General features: G+C 41.6%; 1 protein-coding gene across 4 annotated transcripts in view; it reads left to right on the top strand.

The window, feature by feature from the left end:
- Positions 1–27,213, top strand: part of LOC116991104 (dual specificity testis-specific protein kinase 2-like) — a 64,121-nt gene that overhangs the window by 4,937 nt on the left and 31,971 nt on the right. For 2 of the 4 annotated variants that reach the window (XM_033049462.1, XM_033049461.1), the window contains exon 2: positions 21,036–21,235. In XM_033049462.1, coding sequence (XP_032905353.1) covers positions 21,047–21,235 — 189 coding nt within the window. In that variant the 5' untranslated portion in view covers positions 21,036–21,046. Of the gene's footprint in view, positions 1–20,552; positions 20,933–21,032; positions 21,236–27,213 lie in introns of those variants that run through there. The other 2 variants (XM_033049460.1, XM_033049458.1) reach the window with 2 other exon arrangements.

Raw genomic sequence — 27,213 nt, 5'->3', positions numbered from 1 at the left:
TTTACCATGGAAAGTGAATAAGGTTCAGTCAGGAAAAGTGGGAACAATAAAGAGAAGTAGAGAAACATTGGAATATGAGACAAATAATTAAGCCTGAATGCAAAAATAGATTTTTGTTAAGCAAAAATAAAATAAATCTCTGACATCAATTTCCATACCGAATTCAGTACAACCTCTGCTATAACATGCGTTTCCACACACCAATTGGGTGAATACTTGCTTGATGAACTATGGATCACAGTGGGTCCTAATTGGTTATAATACTATTTTGATCGTTTACTAGAAAACAAGCTAAAAGTCACTGTGGAAATGACAAGCAGAAATAAATACTGCCCTTGGAAAGAAAGTCTAGGAGGAAAAAAAAATGCCCATGTCACCTCCCCAAAGTAATCAGGCACTATTGTCTTTTAGAGTTACTGTAAGTCTGTCAGTTTCACTGCAGATGACCAGTAAAATTGACAAGCAGTCGCTTCTATTGATACGTGCAATATGAATCTATTGAACAATGTAATATAAAGCCTTTACTATTTTTAGATTTTAGTAACAAAAATAAACTTATAGCTATTAAAGAGGCCGTTATTTTTGCAAATCCTGTTGAGAACAAAAAAATTATTTGTTCTTGCAAGTCTCTAACACTAGCCCCTAACACACTTTCATCAGTGGCGCATGTGTTTTTATCATGCAATTTTCAATAGGAACTATGCAGGAACTTCCACATCACAGGAACCCTTTCCTGCTATCCCTGTCCTATCTTGGTTAGTAAATCTAAGATGAACAAGTACCAGCAATATTTCCTTACTCCGGGCTAATACAGGGAATAAATCAGCTGCTACCATTGGTGACTGCTGCTAGAAAATTTAAATGATAAAGAATCGATCAATCACGGCAGCATTATTCCTATGTAAAAAGCACATTGAGTAATGGATAGATGAAATGTGAGAATGTGACTGAACCATACTGAGCAGTGCCTAGAACAGAAGAGAGAAAATTGGGTGAGGGATGAAAAGAAATCCGATTAATTATTTCTGTAGCACAAAATATAGATTTATGCATTGTATTTCTCTTTCATTTACATCCAAATTTATATTGTTGCATCTGATTTCTCAATGGCCATGCACAACTCTTTAGTATGTGAGGTGGCAGGAAAAAAAGGCAATTGTTATACACAGCTCCTCTTCACCATTACCATGGAGACAACTGAAATGTTACTTTAATTTGAGATAGCAAAAGTTAGCAGCCGAGAAGTTCAGGTGCAATTAAATCTAATAATGTCATTTTTAACAACTCTGAATCATCAAAATAAAGATTACCGCAAGTAATCTGCTAGTGACTCATCTGCAAAATATGCTGTTCAAATTTGGAAGAATTTTGCAGTTAAAACACATTTTTGACAATTTGTGTTGACTCTTATAAGGATAATGAGATTCCAACTGAAGAAAGTTTTTTGTTTGTTCAGAAAGCTTATGAATCTTTGATTAAAAAATTCTGAACATAAGATGGAACAAGATATATCTTGTCTGTGCAAATAAAACACAGCTTCACATAAAGTCTGAGAATGTCATTCATTCCTTCTTTCCAGAGATGCTGCCTGCCCCGCTGAGTTACTCCAGCATTTTGTGTCTTATCTTCAGTTTAACCAGCATCTGCAGTTCCTTCTTTCACATAAAACCTGATGAATTGAAAATTGGCTCAACTGTCAAAGCCCTGCATTGATAGCAGCTGCCACATTGAATCAGTGCAGACAAAATGAATGATAATAGACGCTCTTTGAACTCTTTTCATTAAAGGCACTACTTCCAATAGGAGAAAAAGCTTTGGGGTGGACTAACAATCTAGTGTACAAAAGGCTCAAGGATACGGTTACAAGACATCTTTGCACTAGTGCTTGTATGCTTACAGAATCTTAATAAAGTGTGAATGTGTAAATTTCCAGCAATAATAATTTTCTGAAGCTGCCTTACTATGGTTGTAAAATTATTCCGTGAGTCAAGCCACTTGGACTGAGTCAGGCCTGGAATTAACAGGAAAATTGGCAATAATACCCTGCTGTGCAAGAAGGGAGCAAAGCAGAGGAGTGGGAACCATAGACCAGTTAGTCTGATTTCAGTGGTTGGTAAGATTTTAGAGTCCATTATAAAGGATGAGGTCATGGAGTGCTTAGAAGTTCATGATAAAATAGGCCGAAGTCAGCAGAGTTTTGTGAAAGGGCGAACTTGCCTGACGAATCTGCTAGAATTCTTTGAAGAAGTAAATAGTAGGACAGACAAAGGAGAATCAAGGGAGGTTGTTTTCCTAGATTTTCAAAAAGCCTTTGATAAGGTGCCACATGTGAGGCTGCTTAGGAAGATGAAAGCCCATGGTATCAAAGGGCAAATACTAGTATGGATTCGAGTGGTGGCGCCATAGAGTGTGGCAGCCTTGCCTGCAGCTGTTCGTTTTTCACCCTTTTTTTATTTTTAGTTTGTCAAAAAGTTTTGTTCTGGAGGCCTTTTAGTCTTTTTATGGATGGGGGGGGAAGGGGGAAACCGTTTTCTCCAGTCCCTACCTGGGCGAGGATGCGTCCTTCCTCAGAGCCGCATCTTTGCTCCCCTCCTCGCGGCCTACCACCTGGATTGGCGCGACCTTTCCTGTCGGAGGCTGGATAGAGCTTCGAGCTGCAGCTTAGCACTGAGGTACCATCGCGGAGCGGGGCGATGCCTTACCCGGGTCGCCGTGTTGGAGCTCCGGCGTGCTGGGCCTGCCGACTTGGCCTGCAGACATCGTGGAGCTGTGGTCTGCGGAGTTCCAGCCACAGCGGTGCTGACTTTATCAACGCGGAGCCTGGGATCTCTCGCTGAGGACGCCAGTATTGGAACTCCGCCCAGCGCGGCCTGTGGACTTCGGGAGCCGCGGTCTCCGGGAGGAAGCGGCCGTTTCGGAACTCCAAGCCACTGAGAGTGGTCTTCTGTTCCGAAGCTGGAGTTCAATCATCTGGCGAGAGGGCCTGAAACATCTGGCTGCCGTAGAGGCAACTGCAGAGGCCTCAAATAGGCCCCAACCACGGGTGAACATAGAGGAAGAGGACTGAACTTTGCTGCTTTCCCTCACAGTGAGAAACATTTATCCCGTTGTGGGGAGATGTTTTTTTATGTTTAATGTTAAATTCTATAATGTTGTGTTTATTTTATTTGTGTGCTGCAATGGCAACTCAAATTTCACTGCATCAATTGCTGTATGGGACAATAAATGGCCTTTGTCCTTTGGATAGCAGGTAGGCTGGACGGCAGAAGGCAAAGCAGCAATAAAGGGGTATTTTTCTTGTTTGCTGCCAGTGATTAGTGGAGTTCCGCAGGGGTCGGTGCTGGGGAAGCTATTCTTCACGTTATATATTAATGATTTGGATGAGGGGATTGAAGGCTTTTTGGCTAAGTTTGCGGATGTTACGAAAATAGGTGGAGGGGCAGGTAGTGCATTTAGAGTATTGTGTTCAGTTATGGGCACTATGTTATAGGAAAGATGTCAAGCTGGAATGGATACAGAGAATATTTATGAGGATGTTGCCAGGTCTAGAGGGTCTGAGCTATAGGGAGAAGTTTAGGCTGGGACTCTATTCCCTGGTGCGCAGGAGGACGAGGGGTGATCTTATAGAGGTGTATAAAATATTGAGAGGAATAGATCGGGTAGATGCACATAGTCCCTGCCCAGAGTAGATGAATCGAGGACCAGAGGACATAGGTTTAAGGTGAAGAGGAAAAGATTTAATAAGAATCTGAGGGATAACTTTTTCACACAAAAGGTGGTGGGTGTATGGAACAAGCTGCCCAGAAGAGGTAGTTGAGGCTGGGACTATCCCAACGTTTAAAAAACAGGTACATGGATAGGACAGTTTTGGAGGGATATGGACCAAACACAGGCAGATGGGACTAGTGTAGCTGGAACATGTTGGCCAGTGTGGGCAAGTTGGGTCGAAGGGCCTGTTTCCACACTGTATGACTATGACTCTATCTTATTTCTGACCAACCTCTCCCCATCCCACGTCTGTCTCTGAAGGTTTAAACGTCACATTCCTTTCGTATGTAATAAAATGAAAATAGTTTGGTTGACTGGTGCAGCATAGAAGCATCGTATGGGCCAGACCTGTGTCATGACAGTAAGACCTAGAGAAGCTTGCATACTTGATGAGCATGTTATTTCCTGCAATTAAAAGAGACAGTCCCACCCACATTCCTTATTTCCCCCTGCATATGAATTACCTTCTGTTTTTGGTGTGCACCTCAGCTACACAATGGAATATTCTCAGCACCTTCAGGGAATTTGACGTAGCAAAGGGAACTAAGGATCTGTGAGACCTGTAATGAAGGATCAAAGTAAAGATAGTTGGAAGAACTCAGCGGGTCTGGCAGCATCTGTGGAGGGAAATGAACAGTCGACGTTTCGGTTCAGACCCTTCCTCAGGACTGAAAGAGTGAAGGGGAGAGAGCCAGTATAAAGAGGTGCAGAGTGGGGTAAGAGCTGATACATGATAGGTGGATTCACCCTCCTCGCCTATCTCCCATTCTTTCGGTCCAGATGAAGGATCTTGACTTAGTTTCCCACCACCGATGCTGCCTGACCTGCTGAGCACTTCCAGCAGTCTCTTATTTTCTCCAACTGCACATCCTTGTTCTTTTTTGTGTCTCCTGTTATGAATGAGCATGTCCTTGCTTTTATGCTATTGGATACTGAACCCAAAGCCAGTTCAAAAGCTCATCGTTCTGTGAGTGGCAGTGGTCTGAGCAGAAGACAGTGACATGCACAGCAAGACTCTCAGTTGGAGTCAGTCTATTTCAGTGTTGGAGCGGCAGCAGGAGATTTCAAAAGGCAGCCATTGTTTTGGTTGAGTGATCAAAACAGAGCAGCAAATAAAAAGAAGACAAGGTGAGGTGGAGCAGCCGGTTTAGAGCAGCTGTGTTGGGAGACATGCTGCGTTGAGGGGAAGTGCAGTGTGGACGGTAAATGTGAAGCTTTGGCTCAAGAAGCTTAAGTGTCATGTGAGGGTTTGACTCAAGAGGCTTCGATGAGGAGGCTGTGCAAAAGCTGCGCAGAGGGGAACGAGGTAAGGATACCATTGGCGGTTTCTTGCATGTGTTGTGCTTTTTTAAATTTTGGTTTTAGTGCAGTAATAATAATAATAATGGATGGGATTTATATAGAGCCTTTCTAATACTCAAGGCGCTTTACATCGCATTATTCATTCACTCCTCAGTCACACTCGGTGGTGATAAGCTACTTCTGTAGCCACAGCTGCCCTGGGGCAGACTGACAGAAGCGTGGCTGCCAATCTGCGCCTACGGCCCCTCCGACCACCACCAATCACTCACACACATTCACACACAGGCAAAGGTGGGTGAAGTGTCTTGCCCAAGGACACAACGACAGTATGCACTCCAAGCGGGATTCGAACCGGCTACCTTCCGGTTGCCAGCCGAACACTTAGCCCATTGTGCCATCTGTCGTCCCAAACGTCAGTAGTGATGGCAGGTAGAAATGTACAATGTTCCTCCTGCAGGATGTGGGACTGAATAGAGAATTGGCTACATGGAAATTGGCTTAATAGACGGAAGCAAAGGGTGATGGTGGAAGTTTGTTTTTCAGATTGGAAGCATGTGACTAATGGTGTACCTCAGGGATCAATACCGGGCTCAATGCTGTGTGTGGTTTATATCAATGATTTGGATAAAAATGTAAAAGGCATAGAAACATAGAAACATAGAAATTAGGTGCAGGAGTAGGCCATTCGGCCCTTCGAGCCTGCACCGCCATTCAATATGATCATGGCTGATCATCCAACTCAGTATCCCGTACCTGCCTTCTCTCCATACCCTCTGATCCCCTTAGCCACAAGGGCCACATCTAACTCCCTCTTAAATATAGCCAATGAACTGGCCTCTACTACCCTCTGTGGCAGGGAGTTCCAGAGATTCACCACTCTCTGTGTGAAAAAAGTTCTTCTCATCTCGGTTTTAAAGGATTTCCCCCTTATCCTTAAGCTGTGACCCCTTGTCCTGGACTTCCCCAACATCGGGAGCAATCTTCCTGCATCTAGCCTGTCCAACCCCTTAAGAATTTTGTAAGTTTCTATAAGATCCCCTCTCAATCTCCTAAATTCTAGAGAGTATAAACCAAGTCTATCCAGTCTTTCTTCATAAGACAGTCCTGACATCCCAGGAATCAGTCTGGTGAACCTTCTCTGCACTCCCTCTATGGCAATAATGTCCTTCCTCAGATTTGGAAACCAAAACTGTACGCAATGCTCCAGGTGTGGTCTCACCAAGACCCTGTACAACTGCAGTAGAACCTCCCTGCTCCTATACTCAAATCCTTTTGCTATGAAAGCTAACATACCATTCGCTTTCTTCACTGCCTGCTGCACCTGCATGCCCACTTTCAATGACTGGTGTACCATGACACCCAGGTCTCGCTGCATCTCCCCTTTTCCTAGTCGGCCACCATTTAGATAATATGCCAAATGGCATAATTAGTAAGTTTGCAGATTACAGTAAAGTGGGTGGTATAGATAGCGAAGATGGTTGTCAAAAATGTTCTGCAATAATGCAAATGGCGGAGAGAAAATAATTTAAAGCTGTAACCCAGATGGAATACTTCTGGAATGATATGCATGCAATTATTTTAAAGGCTTTCTCTAGATTTCTTATCAATAGACAATAGACAATAGGTGCAGGAGCAGGCCATTTGGCCCTTTGAGCCAGCACCGCCATTCAATGTGATCATGGCTGATCATCCCCAATCAGTACCCCGTTCCTGCCTTCTCCCCATATCCCCCATTTTTAAGAGCCCCATCTAGCTCTCTCTTGAAAGCCTCCACAAAACCTGCCTCCACCGCCCTCTGAGGCAGAGAATTCCACAGACTCACCACTCTCAGTGAGAAAAAGTGTTTCCTCGTCTCTGTTCTAAATGGCTTACTCCTTATTCTTAAACTGTGGCCCCTGGTTCTGGACTCCCCCAACATCGGGAACATGTTTCCTGCCTCTAGTGTGTCCAAGCCCTTAACAATCTTATATGTTTCAATGAGATCCCCTCTCATCCTTCTAAACTGCAGAGTGTACAAGCCCAGCTGCTCCATTCTCTCAGCATATGACAGTCCCGCCATCCCGGGAATTAACCTTGTAAACCTACGCTGCACTCCCTCAATAGCAAGAATCCTTCTTGTAGTACATGTGTTACCTAGTGTAGAGAATGACAACTTTTCAGCAGCTCTTAGTTGTTGCAGCTTCTGAAATGCACGTGGGATGGAGCGCATTTGGGATGGGGAAATATATTTTCTTCCATTCACTGGCAAGCAGATTGGATCACTCACTTTGTAAACAAGTTTGCATTTTAATTACAATTATTGAATGGAAGCCAGTGTTCTCTTTAAAATGCACTGATTGGTTACAGGATACATTACACAGGAATGCGAGAAGCTGCCAACTTAGTTTTACAGTTTATCTTCGTAAATATAATTATCGTACCCGTTCCCAACTAAATTACATCGCATCCATTGCTTCTATGTCCACTGATTGATCCTGAATATATACACATTGATAATGAACTGAACCAAGTTGACTGCCCGTATCCCTTCGTTATCACCCCCAAAGAGGGCACCGGACGTGGCGGCGCTGGGAACGGCTGCGGCTCGCCTGCAGTCCGTTTGTCTTTACTTTTTTGTGTTGTTTTTTTTTCGTTTTGTCTAGTTACGTTTTTGGTTTTTAGGTCGTGTTTATGTGGGGTGGGGGGTGAAACGGGGCTTGCTGTCTCTCCCTTCGGGGGAATACGACCTTTTTGTCGTATCCCCCTTCTCTGCCTCCGTCTACGCTGAGGCCTAATGGCGGAGCTGGCGACCTCGGGACTCTGGAGGCAGCTGACAGGACTCGCCCTGAGCTCCCGTGAGGGTGGCCCAGCCCGTGGCTGGAACTGCGCTCTCGTGAGAGCAGCCTGGCGAGGGGCTGAGAGACTCTCCCGTGAGGGGCCGTGGCCTGTCAGAGTGGCCCAGCCCGAGGGAGAACGGCACTCCCGTCGGAGTGGCCCAGCCCGAGGGAGGAACGGCACTCCCGTCGGAGTGGCCCAGCCCGAGGGAGGAACGGCACTCCCGTTGGAGTGGCCCAGCCCGAGGGAGGAACGGCACTCCCGTCGGAGTGGCCCAGCCCGAGGGAGGAACGGCACTCCCGTCGGAGTGGCCCAGCCCGAGGGAGGAACGGCACTCCCGTCGGAGTGGCCCAGCCCGAGGGTGGAACGGCGCTCCCGTCGGAGTAGCCCAGCCCGAGGGAGAAACGGCACTCCCGTCGGAGTGGCCCAGCCCGAGGGAGGAACGGCACTCCCGTCGGAGTGGCCCAGCCCGAGGAAGGAACGGCACTCCCGTCGGAGTGGCCCAGCCCGAGGGAGGAACGGCACTCCCGTCAGAGTGGCCCAGCCCGAGGGAGAACGGCACTCCCTTCGGAGTGGCCCAGCCCGAGGGAGGAACGGCACTCCCGTCGGAGTGGCCCAGCTCGAGGGAGGAACGGCACTCACGTGTGGGCGATCCGGCTCGGGGCTGGAACGGTGCTCCGGTGGCTGGGACGGCGTTCTGGCGGCGGTGACCTGAGTCCTGGGTGCAGCCGCGGGCCAGCGGCTGCGTGTGCTGGACTGGAGGGCGGCAGCTTCGACCACCCCCGTGTTTGAACCGGCCCGTTTGCGGGGTTCGGTGAGCCGCGGGACTGTTGTGCCATCGCCCGGTGGGGAATCGCCTCGGCGCAGAGGGAGAAGAGGAGGGAAGAGACAGTAACCCTAAGATTTTTGCCTCCACCACAGTGAGGAGGTGCTTGGAGGATACACTGTAGTAGTGTTAATTTGTGTTTATTGTTGTTTATTATTGTATGATTGTATGTATGACTGCAGGCACGAAATTTCATTCAGACCATTAGGTCTGAATGACAATAAAGGTATTCAATTCAATTCAATTCAATTCCACAGCCAACAATGGCCCATTGTGGGCTCCACCTTTCCTTGGCCATTATTATCCCCTGCCTCTCAGTCTGAAGAAGGGTCTCGACCCAAAACATCACCTATTCCTTTTCTCCAGAGATGCTGCCTGTCCCGTGGAATTACTCCAGCATTTTGAGACTTTGATGTAAATCAGCATTTGCAGTTCCTTCCTACAAGTAGAGATATTGTCTAATGTACTAATTTGTTTCTATGATTGTTGCCAGGCTGTTCCCAGAACTTTTGTTTCAGAGAGCAAAAAATATTAATTTCCAGAAGCAAACTAGAATTGTTCAAGTGAATTATTTACATGTTTTATTGAAGGTTGGCATCCAGCAAAATTTGTGAAATGTATTACATTGGATTTTATTTAGATTAGAGAAAAAGTACGGACATTGAGTACAATTCATGATTATTAGATATATTCTTTTAATTTTGTCTATAAATTCAAGTCTGTGTTTGGCATGAAACATTGTAATGGAGAAAAGAACAGTATATTCTGCATCGAGGACTGATTAAGTAATTGCTGACAAAAACATTGCATCAAGAAAACTCGTAGAACTGTGAGATTTTTATATTTATGAATAAAACCACAGAAATGACAACATTTTATTTTACCATTTAGCATAAGAGTTGGCAGTTTACTTGAAACTCTGCATTCTTCAAATTTATGGACTTATTATTGTAGTTCTTTCAGCTGTTTAGTCACCATAGTATTTACTTTGTCAGTCAGTGATGGTAGAAAACTTGACAAAAAAGCAAACAATTCCTTGTTATAGTTTGTAAATAATGGGTTTTTTTTAATATCACGCCAGTGAAGTTCCTTTAGGAAAGCAATCAATTAGTAAGGATTATTATAGTTTAATCCTTGGGAATAAGTTAAGGACCTGCCATGAATATCAGTTTGTTATATTTTGCTGTTGTAGTTAACAGAATAGTTAAATAATGTTGTTCTACAAGTATTGTTGTTTGCTTTAAAGAGATTCACCACCTTTATGAATCTTAATATTGTAGATTAACAACAATGACTGCACTCCAAAATTGACTCACTGCCTTTTTGCTTCAGGATATCATGAGGTCATACAGGACTGCAAGTCTTCTTTTAATGAGCAAGAAGAATTTAACTGGGAATAGGTGGAGTTCAGTGCGTAATACTGTTCTGATTGCCAACGATGCTAAGAGACAAAATGCATTATAGTAAATAAATGTCACAGCAAAAGCTACATAAAATTTAACCTTCCTGCACTGTACATATCTTCATTGAGGGCCAACAAAATGAATGTTGTACATCTTTCTTATTCTAAATATATTTTTCTGCATCTTATATAATGTCATAATTGTAAACATACTGCAGAAAATTAACAAATTTGTTTTTTGCAAATTTTTTGCAACGCACAATCTGGTTAGTTAATCTGTTTAGTTAATCTATTGTATTAACAGTTGCATCAAATAGAGGTCCAGGTTATTTTTCTGAAACTTGAAGCAGAACAGTGCTATATCCTGTTATGAGCATACGGACATGAATTAAGAGCAGGAGTGGACCTTGCAATCTCTCGACTCTGCTCTACCATTCAACAACTTAATGGCTGGTCTGATTATAACCCTAGTTTTGCATTCTCATCATCCCAGGTGAATTTGCAACCTCTTGCTTATCAACAATCTTTATAATTCAGTCCAATAAATTATTGGCTATCCTTTGAGAAAGACATTTCACCTTATCTATGTATTAAATGGATGACCCTTTATTTTTGAACAATGACCCCTGCTGACCCTGCATGTTCTACAATCACCATCAAAGGAAAGCACGCACTCATCAGCCTCAGGATCGGTAAATATCATACATAAGCTGCAGTATGTACTCTTGACACGTTGCTGTTTTCCCCCTTAAAATGGCGTAGATATGTGGCATTTATCCTTTACAATCTGGTGTTTACATAATGCACGAATAAAATCCCTAAAAGATTAATTAAAAAAACTAGCCCAAATCTAATCGTGAAATTAGATCATACTCACATTTTCTGGACATTGGGTAATGAGTAACTTTTCAAAAATGTTAAACATTAAGTTCTATTCAGCTTTATCTGCTGGTGATTATAGAAACTGTAGATTCTATACAAATGATAAAAGCGAAATAATTTGCTGTTTTAACTGATGATCAGAATGTAACAATTAAATGTAGTCTAGTTTAGAGATGCAGCGTGGAAACTGGTTTACACAAATGATTTAGGTGCAACCTCTAAAGCATCAAAATCACTAATTATTTTGAAGAAACTAACAAACCATTGCCTTATTACTTCATGAAGTTTGTTTTTGTTTTAATAACTACACAGCTTCAAAAGTCACTTAAGAGAGTGTCAGAAATCAAACACAGAATGGGACTGAAGTGGCAAGTGAATCTAAATTCCTCACTTGCAGGATGTTAATAAAGATCTTTGCTCTAACAGTTTATAGTTTCCAGGTCATTATTTGTTTCTCAGCTCAGCCAAATTTCATTTAAAACTTAAATTTCACAGCTTGAGATGCAAAACATATTGAGCCAAAAAATCTGATTTCATTATTGCACAACACCCCACCCTTTACCCTGCCCACAGCCCCTAACCATCTCTGTCCCTGACTCCTCAGTTGCAGACTCTTCCAAAACTAATTGCTAATCCCCCAGTCCAGCACCCACACTGCTAAACTCCCATTTCACAATTCCTCTGAATTCCCCAATGCTGACACACAAATCTGGAATTGCCTCCTTTAAAACTACGTATCACCAAGCACCTGAACACCCAGGGAAGGTGCCCATCACTCGTCAGCTACACCCATCCCCTTTCCTCAGGCTCTGATCCTACACATTGGTTGAACAGCACCAAGCCCTGACCACGGCTTGAAAGCCCATTGGTTTACCAGTCCCCATCTCCTACTACCCGGTTCCTCTTTCTCCGCAGTACCATCCAGGTCCTAGTTGGAACTCTGTTTGGTTTCTGTTCACCCTTCCAATCCTGAATTCAGCTTTGTCCCCAGATGGTCCATTTTCTTTTGTGTGAAAGAAACTGGCAGTACAGTTGTTAAAGGGTGATTAGGGCTTGTGTACCATTAAATCGTCACTTGAACCCCAGCCAACACAGTATCGTGCTTCGGGGCTTTTTTTTTTTACAGAAAGTGTAGTTCAGAAATACCAGCACTGCTTTACAGTTTACTGATTTCTGCAGATTATATTGATCAAAAAACGTTTCAAACACCACTCTCTTCATGAAACAAGTAATTGGTTTCAGCAGCCATAGATTTATGTTTAGTTTAGAGATACCGCGTGAAAACTGTCCCTTTGGCCTATTGAGTCCATTCTGAAGATTGATCACCTGTACACTAGTTCTATGTTATCCCACTTTTGTATCCTACACACTGGGGGGCAATTTACAGAAATGCCAATTAACCTAAAACCTGCACGGCTTTGGGATGGAGGAGGAAACCGGAGCACCGGAGAAAACCCACGTGGTCACAGGGAGAAAAGTGCAAGCTCCACACAGACAGCACCCATAATCAGGATCAAACCTAGGTTCTGGCACTGCACCATTGTGCCACTTACGTGCTTAACTGTAAAGATGTGTACTCAAGAATTTGTTCTCTGATTATCTCGGTTATAATGGTGACTGGTAATGGCTTTGCTGATATTTGTCGCCCCAAATTCAGTGTATAATTTCAGTGTCAACAAACTTAACCAAATAGAATGAGATTAAGTGATTATAGTATACCTTTTCCAGGTGACATTATGAATGATTGGATGATAACGATTAAGCTACAATGTAATCAGTTATCATAAATGACATTGTGGACAAATGTTCAATTATCGCATAGGTTTGCAACATGTATTTTAAATGACGCATAAATATTATTCTTCAAGGCAGAAGTTTATTTTTTGCCTTTAATATCAAGATCTCTTTATGTATGTACATATGGATTCAGAACAGGATACATCCTTGTTTCTGAAACAAACAGAAAACGCTGGAGACACTTAGCACATCAGGTATTAGCTGTGGAAAGAGAAACAGAGCTAGTCAAGAGTTGTTAATTGTCATGTCCAACAACAGAACAATGAAACTACGTAGTTGTGTAGGACTGTAAACACAATATACATGGATAATATGTAATAAACTAAAATTCAATAAATTAATAACCTCAATACTACTTAATGCCTCAGGTCAAAGATGCTGCTTGACGCTGCGAATTTCCAGCAATTTTCTGTTTCAAATTTCCAAAATCTGCAGCATTTAAAAAAAAATCTCATCCCTGTTGATTCCTCTCCCACTGGGTGTATAAAGCTTAACTTAAACCTAATACTTTTCACGAATGTAACACTGAAAGGCGACAAATTAAATGGAATGGTGCCCATTGGAAGCTGAGAATGAACTGTCCAACTGAAGTCCGAACCTGACAGATGGGACGATTTCAGCCTGAACCTTTGGCCCTGTATTACTTTGTCCAAGGGACATTTCAAATTAATTGCCCCTTCACATGGACTGTCTTGGAACCCGTTGTAAACAGACAAATTGTGTAAGTTAGGGTCTTATTGTGCATAGGACCCCACTTACATTGGGATTAGTTTGTCATGAATAAATCTTGTCATGAATAAATCTTGCCCGCTGGACATGTGCAAGGTAGATACATGAAAGTGCATAGAGTTGTACAATACGTAAAAAAATGTCCAAACCAATGCTGGAATCTTGAGCAAAAAAAAGTGCTGGAGGAACACAGCAGCTCCCGCAAATTCTTTGATGGGAATGGACAGATAACATTGCAAGCCAGATTGTTAGTCTGATGAAGGTTCTGGACCTGAAATGTTGTCTGTCCATTCCCTCTGCAGATGCTGCCTGACACTTTGAGTTCCACCAGCACTTTATTTTTTGGACATGTGCAAAGGATGGCTTCAACAGGGGAATTTCAAATGACCACTAATGGCCACTCCAAAAAACTTTACTTGGATGATGTTTGAAAACCAATGCATTAATTAGCCCCTCAAAGGTCTCTCCACTCATTGTTGATCTATCTCCACATCTTTGCTTCCTCACAATGAACTACCTCCTCCATCTACATTCCTCATCCTTCAACCCTTATCGATTTTGATTAGGCTGCACTGGTGATGAAGCTGTTGAAATTTCCAGGTGCAATCTCCTTGGATTACCTGGTTGTTTGGCCATGCTTCAAATGAAAACTCATGGGTCACCTTAATGAACTCTACCTTCTTATCAATATCATCGGCCACACACTTTTACCTTTACAATGTTCAAAGTACAAATCTTTTTCTTGTTAATTTGTACTGGAAAAAAAAGGCAATCGGTGTTGTTTGAACTATGTGACGTTTGAGTGAGGAGTGATGGAGTCTAAGGTAAAGCTGTCAGCTAAAACAAGATCTCGCAACTTGAATGAGAAACAATGAAAAGGGAGCAAAAAGGGAAAGAGAAGAGAAAACACATTCAGATGGAATTAATAGGCGAACAAGAACCAAGCAAAGAGAAAATGAAGAACTGGGAATGAAAAAAGCAAGAAGCATCTGAAACATAAAACCAAGAGAGATGAGGGAAGAGGGGAAATTACAAAAATAAACAGCAAAAGAAGTGAAGAAAGTTTCTAAATGATTCTATAAAAAAGAATGTTATATCACTATTAAAAAAAAATGTGCATTTGATCTTACATTTACATTTAAAAAAAATGTATGTGCATTTAGCTATATGGATTGTATCAAGATTTGTAGAAACAAATTGGGACAATGTAATTTGCCAACATGCAATAGCAGCTTTGACGGCTGGTAACCCTGAGATCAAGGTCTGGCTGACAAAACCGTACTGCCAAGGTTGATGCCTATCTGCCTCCCCGAATTGCCCAGGACCCTGCCAATGTGCCATACCAGTGAAAGACTGCATTGCATTGAGCTCAGAGAAACGGTGCAGACGTCTGGTGATCTCTCAAGACCCAACCCATTGACTCTGCTTTTCAATTTGTCTCTCTAGAAATGAACCTCTGTGTTTTTGTTTTACTTTTTCGGTTCTCTTCTCAATCTGTGTTATTACCATGATTTTTTAGTTTTATCATACCTCCAGCATCTGGAGTTTTTTGATTTTCATTTACAGGTCATTAAAGCTACAGTTCACCATCACTCTTTGTTTTGAGCCACTATGTCAATTTGTGACCTAACCTGTCGCTTAAATTCAAAACCAATAGATTTTTATTTTTCTAGCTAGTTCCCATTTTGTTTCTACAAATCTTGATAAAATCCTTGTAGATAACATCAAATGCACATATGTTGTTTTTTTACAGAGACATAACTTCAAAATTACCTAGGACATGCAAACAAAAAATAAAGATAACCTTAAAAAGCTTAATATGAAATGAAAGTTTAAGGACTAAAAAAACATACATTTAAAAATAATTAAAGGCACTTCAATTAATTAAATCAGACAAGATGAAAAGCTTTACTTACCTTTCCCTTGGCGATTTCTCCCGTTTATTTCAGTGGGTCTGCTGCACTTGTGACAGGTTAACACTGGCATACGTTCAGGATGGGTTTCCCAAACAGAGCAGCAAAACCTGCTGGAATGCAGATCTGGATTTCATGAGGACTTCATTGACACAGCACGTGTGTCCCGCAATCAGCACTTTGCAGAGTAGGTTTTGCTTAGAGGACATCAACTCATCCTCTGGCCAGGACGACACCTGCAACGCCAACTCTGTGCCACTGCAAAGACCACAGGGCTTTATGGCCAAGTTAAAACTCTCAATAGTTTTTTAATATTTCAGATTGGAAGGGTACAAGATGGCATTTGAAGCACGACATCTCTTGTGTACTGACTTGGTGTGGTCTACTATCTTACACTCTTGGTCTTAGTATGAGTGTGTCTAACGTACAGTAGGATTGTCACTGAATTTCACTGTACTTACACATGACAATAAAGTGCCATTGAACCATTGATAGGTGATTATGTCACAGCCTTTACTTGGAAAATTCCAGTTACAGGCAAATCCGCCAGCTGGTGCATTGAGATCTCAGTGGAAATAAATGTTATGGTTAGCCATGGTTAACTTACATTAGGAGCAATGGATAGAATTCTTGCCTTAGTAGCAAGGTGGCTTAAGAAACAAAAGGGAATGTTAAAAAAAAGACCTACAAACTTGAAGAGAAATTGTAGCTATCATAAAAATAATAACATGATAGGACATTTTTCTCTCGCTGAAGATCCATACATTTAAGAGGGGATTGATGGGATGGATGCAATGAAGTTGCTTCAAATTATGAAGGTGTTCAAAACTAAGATTCAAAAAATATATATATATATATATATATATATATATATATATGTATAATCCAGTGAGAAGATGAAGCTGGTAAAAATTAATCAGTCAAGGGTTAAAATAGAAATAAGAAGAAATATTGTAGTAAGTGTGATCTGAGTCAGGCACAATGTGTGACAGGAGATACAAGGCACGTAGATAGCCTGGTTTTCAAGAAGTCATGTAAGGTGCACACAGAATCAATGAAGTTATCTGATATGTAACATAAACTAGACTTGAACCTCATGGATCTTTGTCGACAATATCTTCATTTCCCAGTGATTGACCTTCAGAAGGTTAGCTACTCCTGACGTGGTTCGGAGCAATGAGATTCTAATCTATTTTCTGAACATATTTGCTTAGCTAATAAAGTTTGACTCTGAGCTGTGGCTGCCTAGGTTACAGCTCCAATTGTACAGCTTATGAAAGGGTTCACAACACATGGAGCAAGAGCAAGTTGTGAAATGTATCACAGTGTTTTCAATCACAGCAATGTAAGAATCGTTTGTCTCTCAAAGGTCAGCATCTGTGTGAAACTTAACACTTTGTTTTTCTGGCAGTTCCCACACATTCAGGGGGATTGTTGTCGAATTCAAAGTAAAATCTACAAATCTGAACTAAAACCAGAAAATTCAGCAAACATTCAGCACATCATCTAGCATCTGCATGAGAAGAGAAATATCATCAGTTCCAGGTCGAAGACCCTTCATCAGAATTGGGAAGGAGACAAAAGAAGCTTGTTAAACAGTAGGGAGAGTAGGGCTGGCCATGTCTCTGAAAGGGTAATACCACGGTGACCATGGGGATAAGTTGTTAACAAGGTTAACTGGTCAATGAATGAATGGGAGCTGTTGAAGAGTGAGAACATAAACAGAATGTAGGAGCTGTGAAAGGGAGATCAGGAAGGCATGCCTGGCAGAGGGTTGTTGAACCCACAGCAACAGGAGAGTTGATGGATTAAGTGTACATGGTAGACATGTCTCCTTTGTCAGCAGGTGAGATAACAGTGATTCCTCTTGATTTCAAGGCAGTATTCAACTGTGTTTTGGCATCAAGTAGCTCTGGTAAAGGCGAAGTAATTGGAATCACAATTAGTAGTACACTACTTGTAGTGTAGTGGTGGGAGTAGTCATTTACATAAAATAATATAGTTGGGTTACCAGTGTTCAACTATACTAGCCCCAGGACAACACTGCAGGAATTCCTCAGGACAGTCCTTGGCCCAAACATCTTTAGCTCATTTATCAAAGACTGTCCTTTCATCATAAGGCCAGGTGGGATATTCACTGCTGATTGTAGCATGTTCATTTCCCATTCATCACTCTGCAAGTAAAGAACTCTGTGCCTGCATTCAGCAAGATGTGGACAATATCCAGTCATGAACTGAGAAGTGGAAAATAACATTATTGTATGTGGATATTGGATGAATAACTATTGTCATGTGGGTCTCTATTGACCAGAAACTCAACTATAATATACAAGATATATAAATTAATATATAAATGCCATGGGTATGAGTATTTCTGCTCAGTACCAAACAACACTCCACGCTCTGTCTACCATCAACAAGGCACAAGTCAAACTTGTGATGGAATATACTCCACTCGCCTCGATGAGTGCAGTACCAACAACTCTCAAGAAATACAACACCATCCAGGTCTTGATTGGCAACCCTTTCCATCCAGTGTCAAAAGAGCCTCCCAAGCCTAGGTCTTGTACCACTAAGAAGGACAAGGTTAACAGGCACATGGAACATAAGCAGTTTCTCCTCCATGTCACACAACACCATGACTTGGAAATATATTGCAGATCGCAGGGTCTAAATCCAGGACATATGCCTAACAGTACTTTTAGACAACCTCCACCAGTAGGATTGCAATAGTTTAAGAGGAAAGCCTTCCAACACTGTCTCAAAAGAAGTTTGTGATGAACAATAACTATAGGCTTTGCCAACAATACCAAATCGGGAAAATTGAATTTTAGAAAAGCTATTGTCTATTCTCCATATTCTTTGCTTCAATTTGATATTTCAAATTACATTTGCTGAGATCTCTTGATGACCATCTTTGATTCATCCTTGTACCTGACATGGAACGTAGACACTTTCAGTTTCGCAATTTACATATAGGTTTGAGTAAGCTATCTGGTGACGACAAAGGAAAATTTTAGGGCTGCATGACTATGAACTCTTTCACATCCTCTTCCTGAAGGTGTTGCCATATAATCTCTCATTTGATTATTCAATTTTTATATTTTGGTTTTTTTCCTACACTACTTCAGATTGCAGTACAATCTTTGTACCATTCTGCCACTGAACATCTGTCATATTTATTGTAACTTCCATCACCATGTATACACTTTACAAGCTTCATGCGGCATGAATGTCATTGCGTCCTGGTGTAAAGGACAATAAACTAATACGAATCAGCTTCTTACTAGTCTCAAGCTGAAAAAAGAGATGAAGACGCTCATCAGGAAAAAAATCAGGAAGGCTTCTGACAATTATCCTTCACTTTTAAAATTAATGAATTTATGATTCTGCTGATAGTATACATAAAATATAAAGTTTGTTAGAATATGATACTATTTGCAGATTGTTTCAAACTGGAAGTAAATGAGAATCGTTGCCCGAGATTACTTTCAGAACAATTTTACCAGTTATGCTGTTCATTTTATATCAAAACAAAAATAACACTTCTTAACAGTGCAACTAGGGACTTTCACCTAGCCCCCTTCTTTGTCTGATTTTTAGATAAGCTCAACAACATCAAACTAACAATTCTCAGACTCTGAAGGTAACTCATTTTCATTAACAGTCACGTAATCTATCTGAGTGTATTTGCAAATCCTTTAATTCATTCACTGCATGACATGACAGATCAATAGTCCCTCAATTAGAATATTTATGTCGTAAACAAACTTTCAGAAAAATGTTGATCCCTTAGAATATGAACATATGCACTTGACTGAAGTCTGATATGATGCTGGTCTCAAAAACCGTAAGATGTAGAAACAGAATTAGACCTATTCTAACCGATGAAAACAAGCATGTCAAACACCTACTTCACCACCTGTCAGTGTTGCCACTTTCATGGTTATATATCTCTGTTCTACAATATTGTTCAGATCCCTAACATTAACTGTAAATCCACCCCTGGTTTGTTCTAGCCAAATATAAACTTCATATCTGAATTAAACTCAGTCTGCCATTCCTCATATCATTGACCCAATTGATCAAGATCCCATTGTAATCTTAGATGACCTTCATTGTCCACTATACCATCAATTTCCACAAACGTACTAATCATGACACTGGCATTCATATCTAAATCATTAATATAAATACCTGACAACAGTGGTCCAAGCAACAATACTTGAGGCAAATCACTTCAGGCCTCCATCTGCAAAACAGCACCCTAACACCACCCTCTGTCTCCCACTACAGTGTTTTACTTGTGATACTCTCTGTCCTTTACCTGTACACTGGATGGCTTGATTGTAATCATGTATAGACTTTTCTTTGACTGTATAACATGCAACAAAAAGTTTTTTTGCTGCACTACGGTACACGTGACCATAATGAACTATACTCAATGAGAATGTTGAGAATAAACATTCAGGAGCAAAGAAGATGCACAAGTGATTGAAAGGGATCAGGAGTTCATTTTCCAGTGATTCTGCAGATGCTTACAAGATTTCCTGTGTGGGTCAAAAGGAGCACCTCCAAGTCAGAAGGTTGTGGAATGAAATCCTGCACCCTAGAGCTGAACAGATAATCTAGGTCAACCGTTAGAGTGCTGCGTTGCCACTGGTGTGGTATTTCATGTATTATTTCAAGCTGTAGCTTTCCTGCTATTTCAGGTGAATGTAAAATATCTTGTGGCGTAGCTCGAGTGGAGTACACCCAGTGGAGTTCATCACTTTGACCAACAACTCTTCACTTGTTTCATTGCCGCTTCTGGGAGTTTGCTGTGCACACATTAGAAGCCAAGCTGACTACAAGTGTTTACTTTTCAGAGAGCCAGTGGCCCAGAAACTGCTGACAGTTCTGTGCATCAATGTTAACATTTATCTTCGTAAGAACCAGCGAGATTGGCACTCCCATGCCGGTCCTGCCATGGCCCTGCAAAACAAGATCCTACTGGAATTGCCCCAAATTTCCACCGGGGGAATCTATTCTGAGATGAGGTTTCACTTGGCACAGCATTTCTCGCTTATTTCCTGAGAGATTGTACAGCTAAGAGGAAGAATGCTCCAGGGGATTTTTTTTTTCCAATGAAAGTAAACGTTACTTATTTTTTTTAAATGTTTCTAAATGTCAGAGATACTCCGAAGCATGAGAATTCTCTGACTGGACTCGGAGCAGAGGGCGTGCCCTGTCGTCAGTCAACATTTCCAGGGTAGCTCCTACCCGGCCCACCCACCCACCTGTGTCAGTCACGCTGCTGGAATACCTGAGGTCACGGAGACTGTCGCCGCTTGGCTGTTGGATAAGCAGAGCTAGAGAGATTACCTATCCGAGTGCGGACAGAGCAAGCGCGCTGTTCGGTATCGACATTACTCGGAGCAAGTGTGGCCGGGGCCGGCAGAACTCAGACACACCTGACTTTCGTAGATACGTGGGGGTCTCCTGAAGTCATGATGATAGGTGCTAACATTACACGTTTTGCCTTTTTTTTAAAAAATGGTACTTCAATGCCCTTTGGTGTACGCGTTAAATGTTTTGTTGTTTCCCCCCCTCCCCATTCTAGACCTTACCGTCATGTGTGATACAGAAATAATATCCAATGAACCCACCAGTCCAACGTCGCCTTACTACGGGGAGACGTCCGACTCTTACTACCGCGTAGATCGCTGGCAGAAACTGCGGACTGCTGTCAGAAAGCTGGAGTTCTGGGAAAACTTCAGCTACGAATTGGCAGGCAGTGGCTTCTTTTCCAAAGTGTACAAGGTAAGAGAATCTCTGCCCCCCCCCCCGGAACACCCTTCGTAAGTACGCACTTTATATTGTGTTTGCTGATCTCTTTTGTAAATCGGTTTAATGGTGTGGAAATGAACAGCGTGAAGGCGTAACCAGGGAGCAGTTTGAAAATCATTACAGGTGCACGACCATTGAGTGTGATAATGAGCCTTACACCATAGAAAATGCCAATTAAATTTGTTCCTTGTACCTAAATAGAAATACGTCTTATAGAAACGTATAAAATTATAAAAGGACTGGACAAGCTAGATGCACGAAAAATGTTCCTAATGACGGAGGAGTCCTGAAATAGGGGGACTATGTATAAACACTGCTGTAATTTTTACATGGTGAAACCAAAATGTATAAAAATGGCCTTTATTAAACCACATGTGATTTTTTTTTTCTATTACAAATCTCAAATTGTGGTATACAGCGGCAAATAAACAAATGATGGCTCTTTGTCCCAAACATTATGGAGGGCACTGTAGCTTCATGGCATGTTTGGCTCGTCTTTCCACAATATCTTTCATTCCCAGCAATCCATCAGAAATTTACAGTTGACCAAATATTGTTGTGGAAGAGTGTTGCAGACCTCATGTTTTGTTTAGTTTAGTTTAGAAATACATCATGGAAAGAGGCTCTTCAGCCCACTGAGTCCACGCTGACCATCGGTCACTCGTTCACAGTAGGTGTTGGTTAAGTCACTTACTTATCCACTCCCTACACTGTAGGGGTAATTTACAGAGTCCAATTAACCTACAAACCTGCACGTCTTTGTTATGTGAGAGGATGTGTTCGACAAGTTCACATTCATGCCTGTTGCAAGGTTTTGACCCAAAATGTCAACATACACCTTTTGCCTCCACATATGCTGCTTGTCCTACTGAGCTCTTCCAGCATTCTATATTTTCTTCTCTATTTTCTAGATTTGATACCTGGACCAATTTAAAATAATTTTCCTCTTTGTGCCTTAATCGTTTCATGTATTTTGTTTTTATGACTGTTGTCAGATCAATTTCCCTCCTGGGATAAATAAAGTTCTATTGTATTGTTAATGTATTGATATATTCAGGTTGGGTATAGAAGCTGAGGTTATATTATGGTTGTACAATACATGGGTGAGGTTGCACTTGGAATATTCTATGTGGTTTTGGTCACCCTGCTGTACGAAAACTATCATGAAGCTGGAAAGAGTGCAGAATGATGACGTAGGTTGTAGCCAGGTGACGTAAGTTGTCGCCAGTGCTGACTTCGGTGAATTCCATTGGCGACTACCTACGGCAACCGGCGGCTGAATTGTCTTAAGTTGTCTTCAGTTGTCGCCGACATGGTCGTAGCTTGTCGCGGGTGGACATAGGTTGTCGTAGGTGTGGTCGTAGGTGGACGTCCTAATGGGTTGCCGATTGTCGGTAGCTTGACGTCGACTAGCTGGTAGGTTGTTGTAGACATTGTCGTAGGGGGGGGGGGTCCAATCGCTGGTTTTTCGGCGACCTGCTTTGACTATGACAGTCGCCGGCAGTCGCATCGGAAAAAATCACCTAAGTGGGACAGGCCCATAACAATGCCAGAGACACGGTTCCTCACTTTGGGTGCTGTATACACAGAGTTTGTACCTTCTTCCTGTAACCATGCAGTTTTTCTCTTTGTGCTGGTTTCCTCCCACATTCCAAAGACGTCCAGGTTTGTAAATTAATAGGCTTCTGTAAATTGTCCTTTGTGTGTAGGATAGAACTAGTGTATGGGTGATCTCTGGGCGGCACAGACTCAGTGGGCCAAAGGGCCTGCTTCCATGCTGTATCTCTAATCTAAACTAATCAAAGTGTTGGAGAAAGTTGGCGTATCAGACGGCATCTGTGGAAAGAATAGACAGATGACGTTCCAGGTCTGAACCCTTCTTCAGACTGATGGAGTAGAAATGGTCGCCTAGTGTACACTTGATCTCATTGATGTAAAGGAGGCCAATGCAGTAAACCAGATTGAACGCGGTGCATGTAAATATCTGTCTCACCTGAAAGGGCTGCAGGGGTCCCTGGATGGATGTTGGGACATGTGGTGCATTTCCTGTGGTTGCAGGGGAAAGTACTTGGGGATGAGATTAATTAATTACTTAGTCACTGTACATTGCTTCTTGCATAGGTGGGTGGCAGGAGAATTAGGGGGAGTTAAGGGGCATGGGAGAAAGCATTAGATTATGAGGAAATATGCAGGGGAGTGAAAAGGTGGTTTGCTTCTGAGACCTGGCATGATCTTGATGGGCCAAATGGCTTTTTCATTCGAAAATATGAAAATTAAAAATTCATTAGGAGCTTGCTCACTGTTCTGAATGGTCAGATCTCTCCATGATTCTGTGCCCTATATGATGAGAAGCAGCATGGTTGAATTCATTTTAATTTGTGCAGAGGTTTATTTGTCTTGGCGGGATTGTTATGAGAAACCATGAGTGTAATATTCTTTGGCAGACTGCTTGTCCCAACAAGATTTTTGGCAGGAGACCTACAGCTTGAAATTTGAGGTTTAAATTGAAGTATGAGTATTGAAAATAGAATAAAAATGACACCAAAAAACCTCATATAATCGAAGGACACCCAGATTGTAAAAAGCGCTGGAGGATGGCAGTCGGTCAGGGAGAATCTGGGGAGGGAATGGACTAAATGCATTTTGGGTTAAGGCTGAGTCTGAAGGAAGGTTCTGAATCCGAAATATCATCTAACCATTCCCTCCACAGATGCTGCCTGACCCACTGGTTCCTCCAGCAGTTTGTGTTTTGCAAACCATCTTGGTGCTTTATACAGCACGCCTGTTGACAGTTCGACTCCTGTTTAATCCAGTGTTAATCACCTTACTGGCTGCCACACAGCGTGGCTATATCAGGAACTATGGAGAGGAGATGGATCACTAATCGCATGCAATAGACAAATGAACCTCAGCCCAAAGTTTCTTGTTGATTGAAATATTGGCTGCAGTCATATTTGCAGATTCTCAAGGGATTTATTCTGGGAGGCTATGGGCATGAGCTGAGAAACATGAAATTGGGTACCAAGCAAGAGAGGTTTATTTTTAGATAATTCCACAGAATACACCCTTGAGGCAGGAAAGCATTTGCAAGGGTCTCGACCCAAAATGTCACCCATTCCTTTCTCCAGAGACACTGCCTGACCCGCTGAGTTACTCCAGCATTTTGCATCTACCGAAGCATTTGCAAGAGTTATATATTGCCTTCATGGGCTATGAGTATTTCTGTGACAGCTCAGGCTAGAAGCCATTTCAAAATTTCTTTGAACCGAGTGGCTTGCAGGATCATTTAGAAATGTAGTTAACAGTTAACTAACTGAGTCTAGAATCACTTTGGCAGCCATTTTTTCTTCAATTAAGCTGATAGATTTTTACTTACAAATAATTTATCAATTTAACCAAATTTTAAGTTCCCAAACTGGCATTTAAATTTCTCTTAAATAGCCCAGGCTTCCGGACTATTATGCTTGCAACTAAATTAGTTTAACCATATCCATAACATAGCTGATTGAAAATAATTTGTGGGCAAGTAAGCTTGACGAATTGAGTAATGTGACTTGGTCTGCAGTTCATTATGTTCTTATTAAAAGCTACTGAACCCAGTGTATTGCTGCTACTGAACCCACTGTATCGCTGCAACACTATATTCTGTCCTCTGGTGTTTTTCTCTTTGCACTACCTGGTGTACTTGTGTCTAACTTGATTGTACTCGCGTATAATATGATTTGACTCGATATCACGCAAATGCAAATTTTCAGTGCATCTCGGTACATGTGACAATAAATATACCAACACTAAAAGCAACGTACTGCAGATAACTCTGGAATAAAACCAATATTCCGAACAGGCCAGCATCACAGATACTACCTGACCTGGTGAGTGCAAACTTTGTTTTGAATACCACCTTATTCCTTCTAGTTAAAGCACTGGGGTATGGGAAACAACCACCTATATACAGTAACTTTAGAGATACAGTGCGGAAATAGGACCTTCGGCCCACTGAGTCCACACCGACCAGCAATCCCCGTACATTAGCACTATCTTACACACTAGGTACAATTTTACCAAAGCCAATTAACCTACAAACCTGTACGTCTTTAGAGTGAGGGAGGGGACCAGAGCTCCTAAGGAAAACTCATGCGGTTGCAGGGAGTACATGCAAACTCTGTACAGACAGCACCTGTAGCCAAGATCAAACCTGGGTCTCTGGCACTGTAAGGCAGCAACTCTATTGCTGCGCCACTGTGCTACTCTGTAATCCCCTATCTGGTCCTCACAAAAATAAATCTGGTTCCACATGTACATTGAGGACTAACTGCTTGCACAGTCACCTTATTCAACCCCTCTATTGTGCTTGATATTGTAGACAGCTTGTTCCTGGATAAGTGGATACATCTTCCAGTTAATCCTATTTGACACCTCCTGTCTCCTACTGTTGCTTCACGTCGTCATCATCTTCTGAAACCGTAACCACAGTTATGTACTCTCAATTATTACCAAGATATCCTGGCGGATATTTTATTGCTCCAAGCTCTCTTGGAGTTAAGACCAGCAGAGATATGTCCAAATGGTTTGCTGACCTTCATTGGTTCCTGATCCACCATTACTTCAGTTTAAAATTATTATCCTTGTTTGGAATCAAACTAACCTTGAATGCTCTCAATGTCACTAATACGTTCCATGCATATAGCCATTGCCCCAAGCAGTTGGGTGTACAGATCTCAGTAAAAATCCCTTGAGATTTGCAAATATGGCTGCATCCAATGTTGCAATCAACAAGAAACTTTGGGCTGAGGTTCATTGGTCTATTGCAGTAGTTCTTAACCTTTTTGGCACCAGTACGTGCATACGCGAACAAAATACTGTATGTGGTGTGTACTTTTGTTAGGTTCCTAAACATGGGCTCAACAAATTGATATGTTATTTGTGTCCCCTTCATGACCCCGGAAAAGCCCCAAATGACCCCCAGGTTAAGAACCACTGGTCTATTGCATGTGATTAGTGATCCATATCCACGCCATAGTTCCTTACATACTTAAACTGTATCCCTTTTCCCCATGCTTTTGCTCAATGACCCTTCATCCCTCTGTGACAAATAAACTTGACTTGATTTGACATCATAATTGTTAAGTGTGATCTGGTATTGGTACACAGCCATTCGTTAATAATCTATATGCTATACAAGAGCCTTGAAAAGCGGAAGCTTCTTTTCAAGGAAATGAAATAATAGCTGTCTAATCGCTAATAGTTTTCTAGACCAAAGAAAATGTATCCTTTTATTACCAATATTTCCTATTCAGATTCAAAGATGAGATGTAACAGTACACCCTCTAAAATTTTTTTTTGTAAATGTGAAGTTTTTTTAGGAGATTCAATCTGCACTACTCCCCTGGAGAGTGAATTTACTGCTACGTACAGATATACTTGCATATTGTATTCCTGTAGACAGGCTAATATTTCACAATGGAATCGGAAATTAAAATAAGCAAAAACACTGTGTGCTCGTAAGTTTAGCTTTTTGTTGATTGCTAACAATATCCATGGTGTTTTCCTATCCTGGACAACAGATTGTATACTCATTGAAAGCTGACCATTATAATGCTGATTAAAAAAAGATTCATAAACAAAAGAGGGACTTTTCAGTCCATCCTCTTAACTGCCATTGAATTGAAAATACAATTATGTAGCTTATATTTTGAAAGCTGGAAAAAACTATTGATTTCCATTTCTGTCCTTGTGTTGATGGATTGTTCAAACCGTCATTGGATACATTTTGTTTTTGAAATTTATTGCAAAAATTATCAATGAGGACAAATTTGCTCTTTGGCTGCAGATTATAAAATTAGTATCAGTGGAATTTAAACATTTGCTACCTTAGGCTTAACAGATAGTTGTTTCAGTTGCAAGTATAGTTTGGACATGTGCAACATAAAATATTATAGAAAACGGCAGCA

This window comes from Amblyraja radiata, chromosome 32 (genome assembly GCF_010909765.2).
Source record: "Amblyraja radiata isolate CabotCenter1 chromosome 32, sAmbRad1.1.pri, whole genome shotgun sequence".
Classification (NCBI taxonomy): Eukaryota; Metazoa; Chordata; class Chondrichthyes; order Rajiformes; family Rajidae; genus Amblyraja; species Amblyraja radiata.
This window is presented reverse-complemented; position numbering and strand designations above follow the sequence as displayed.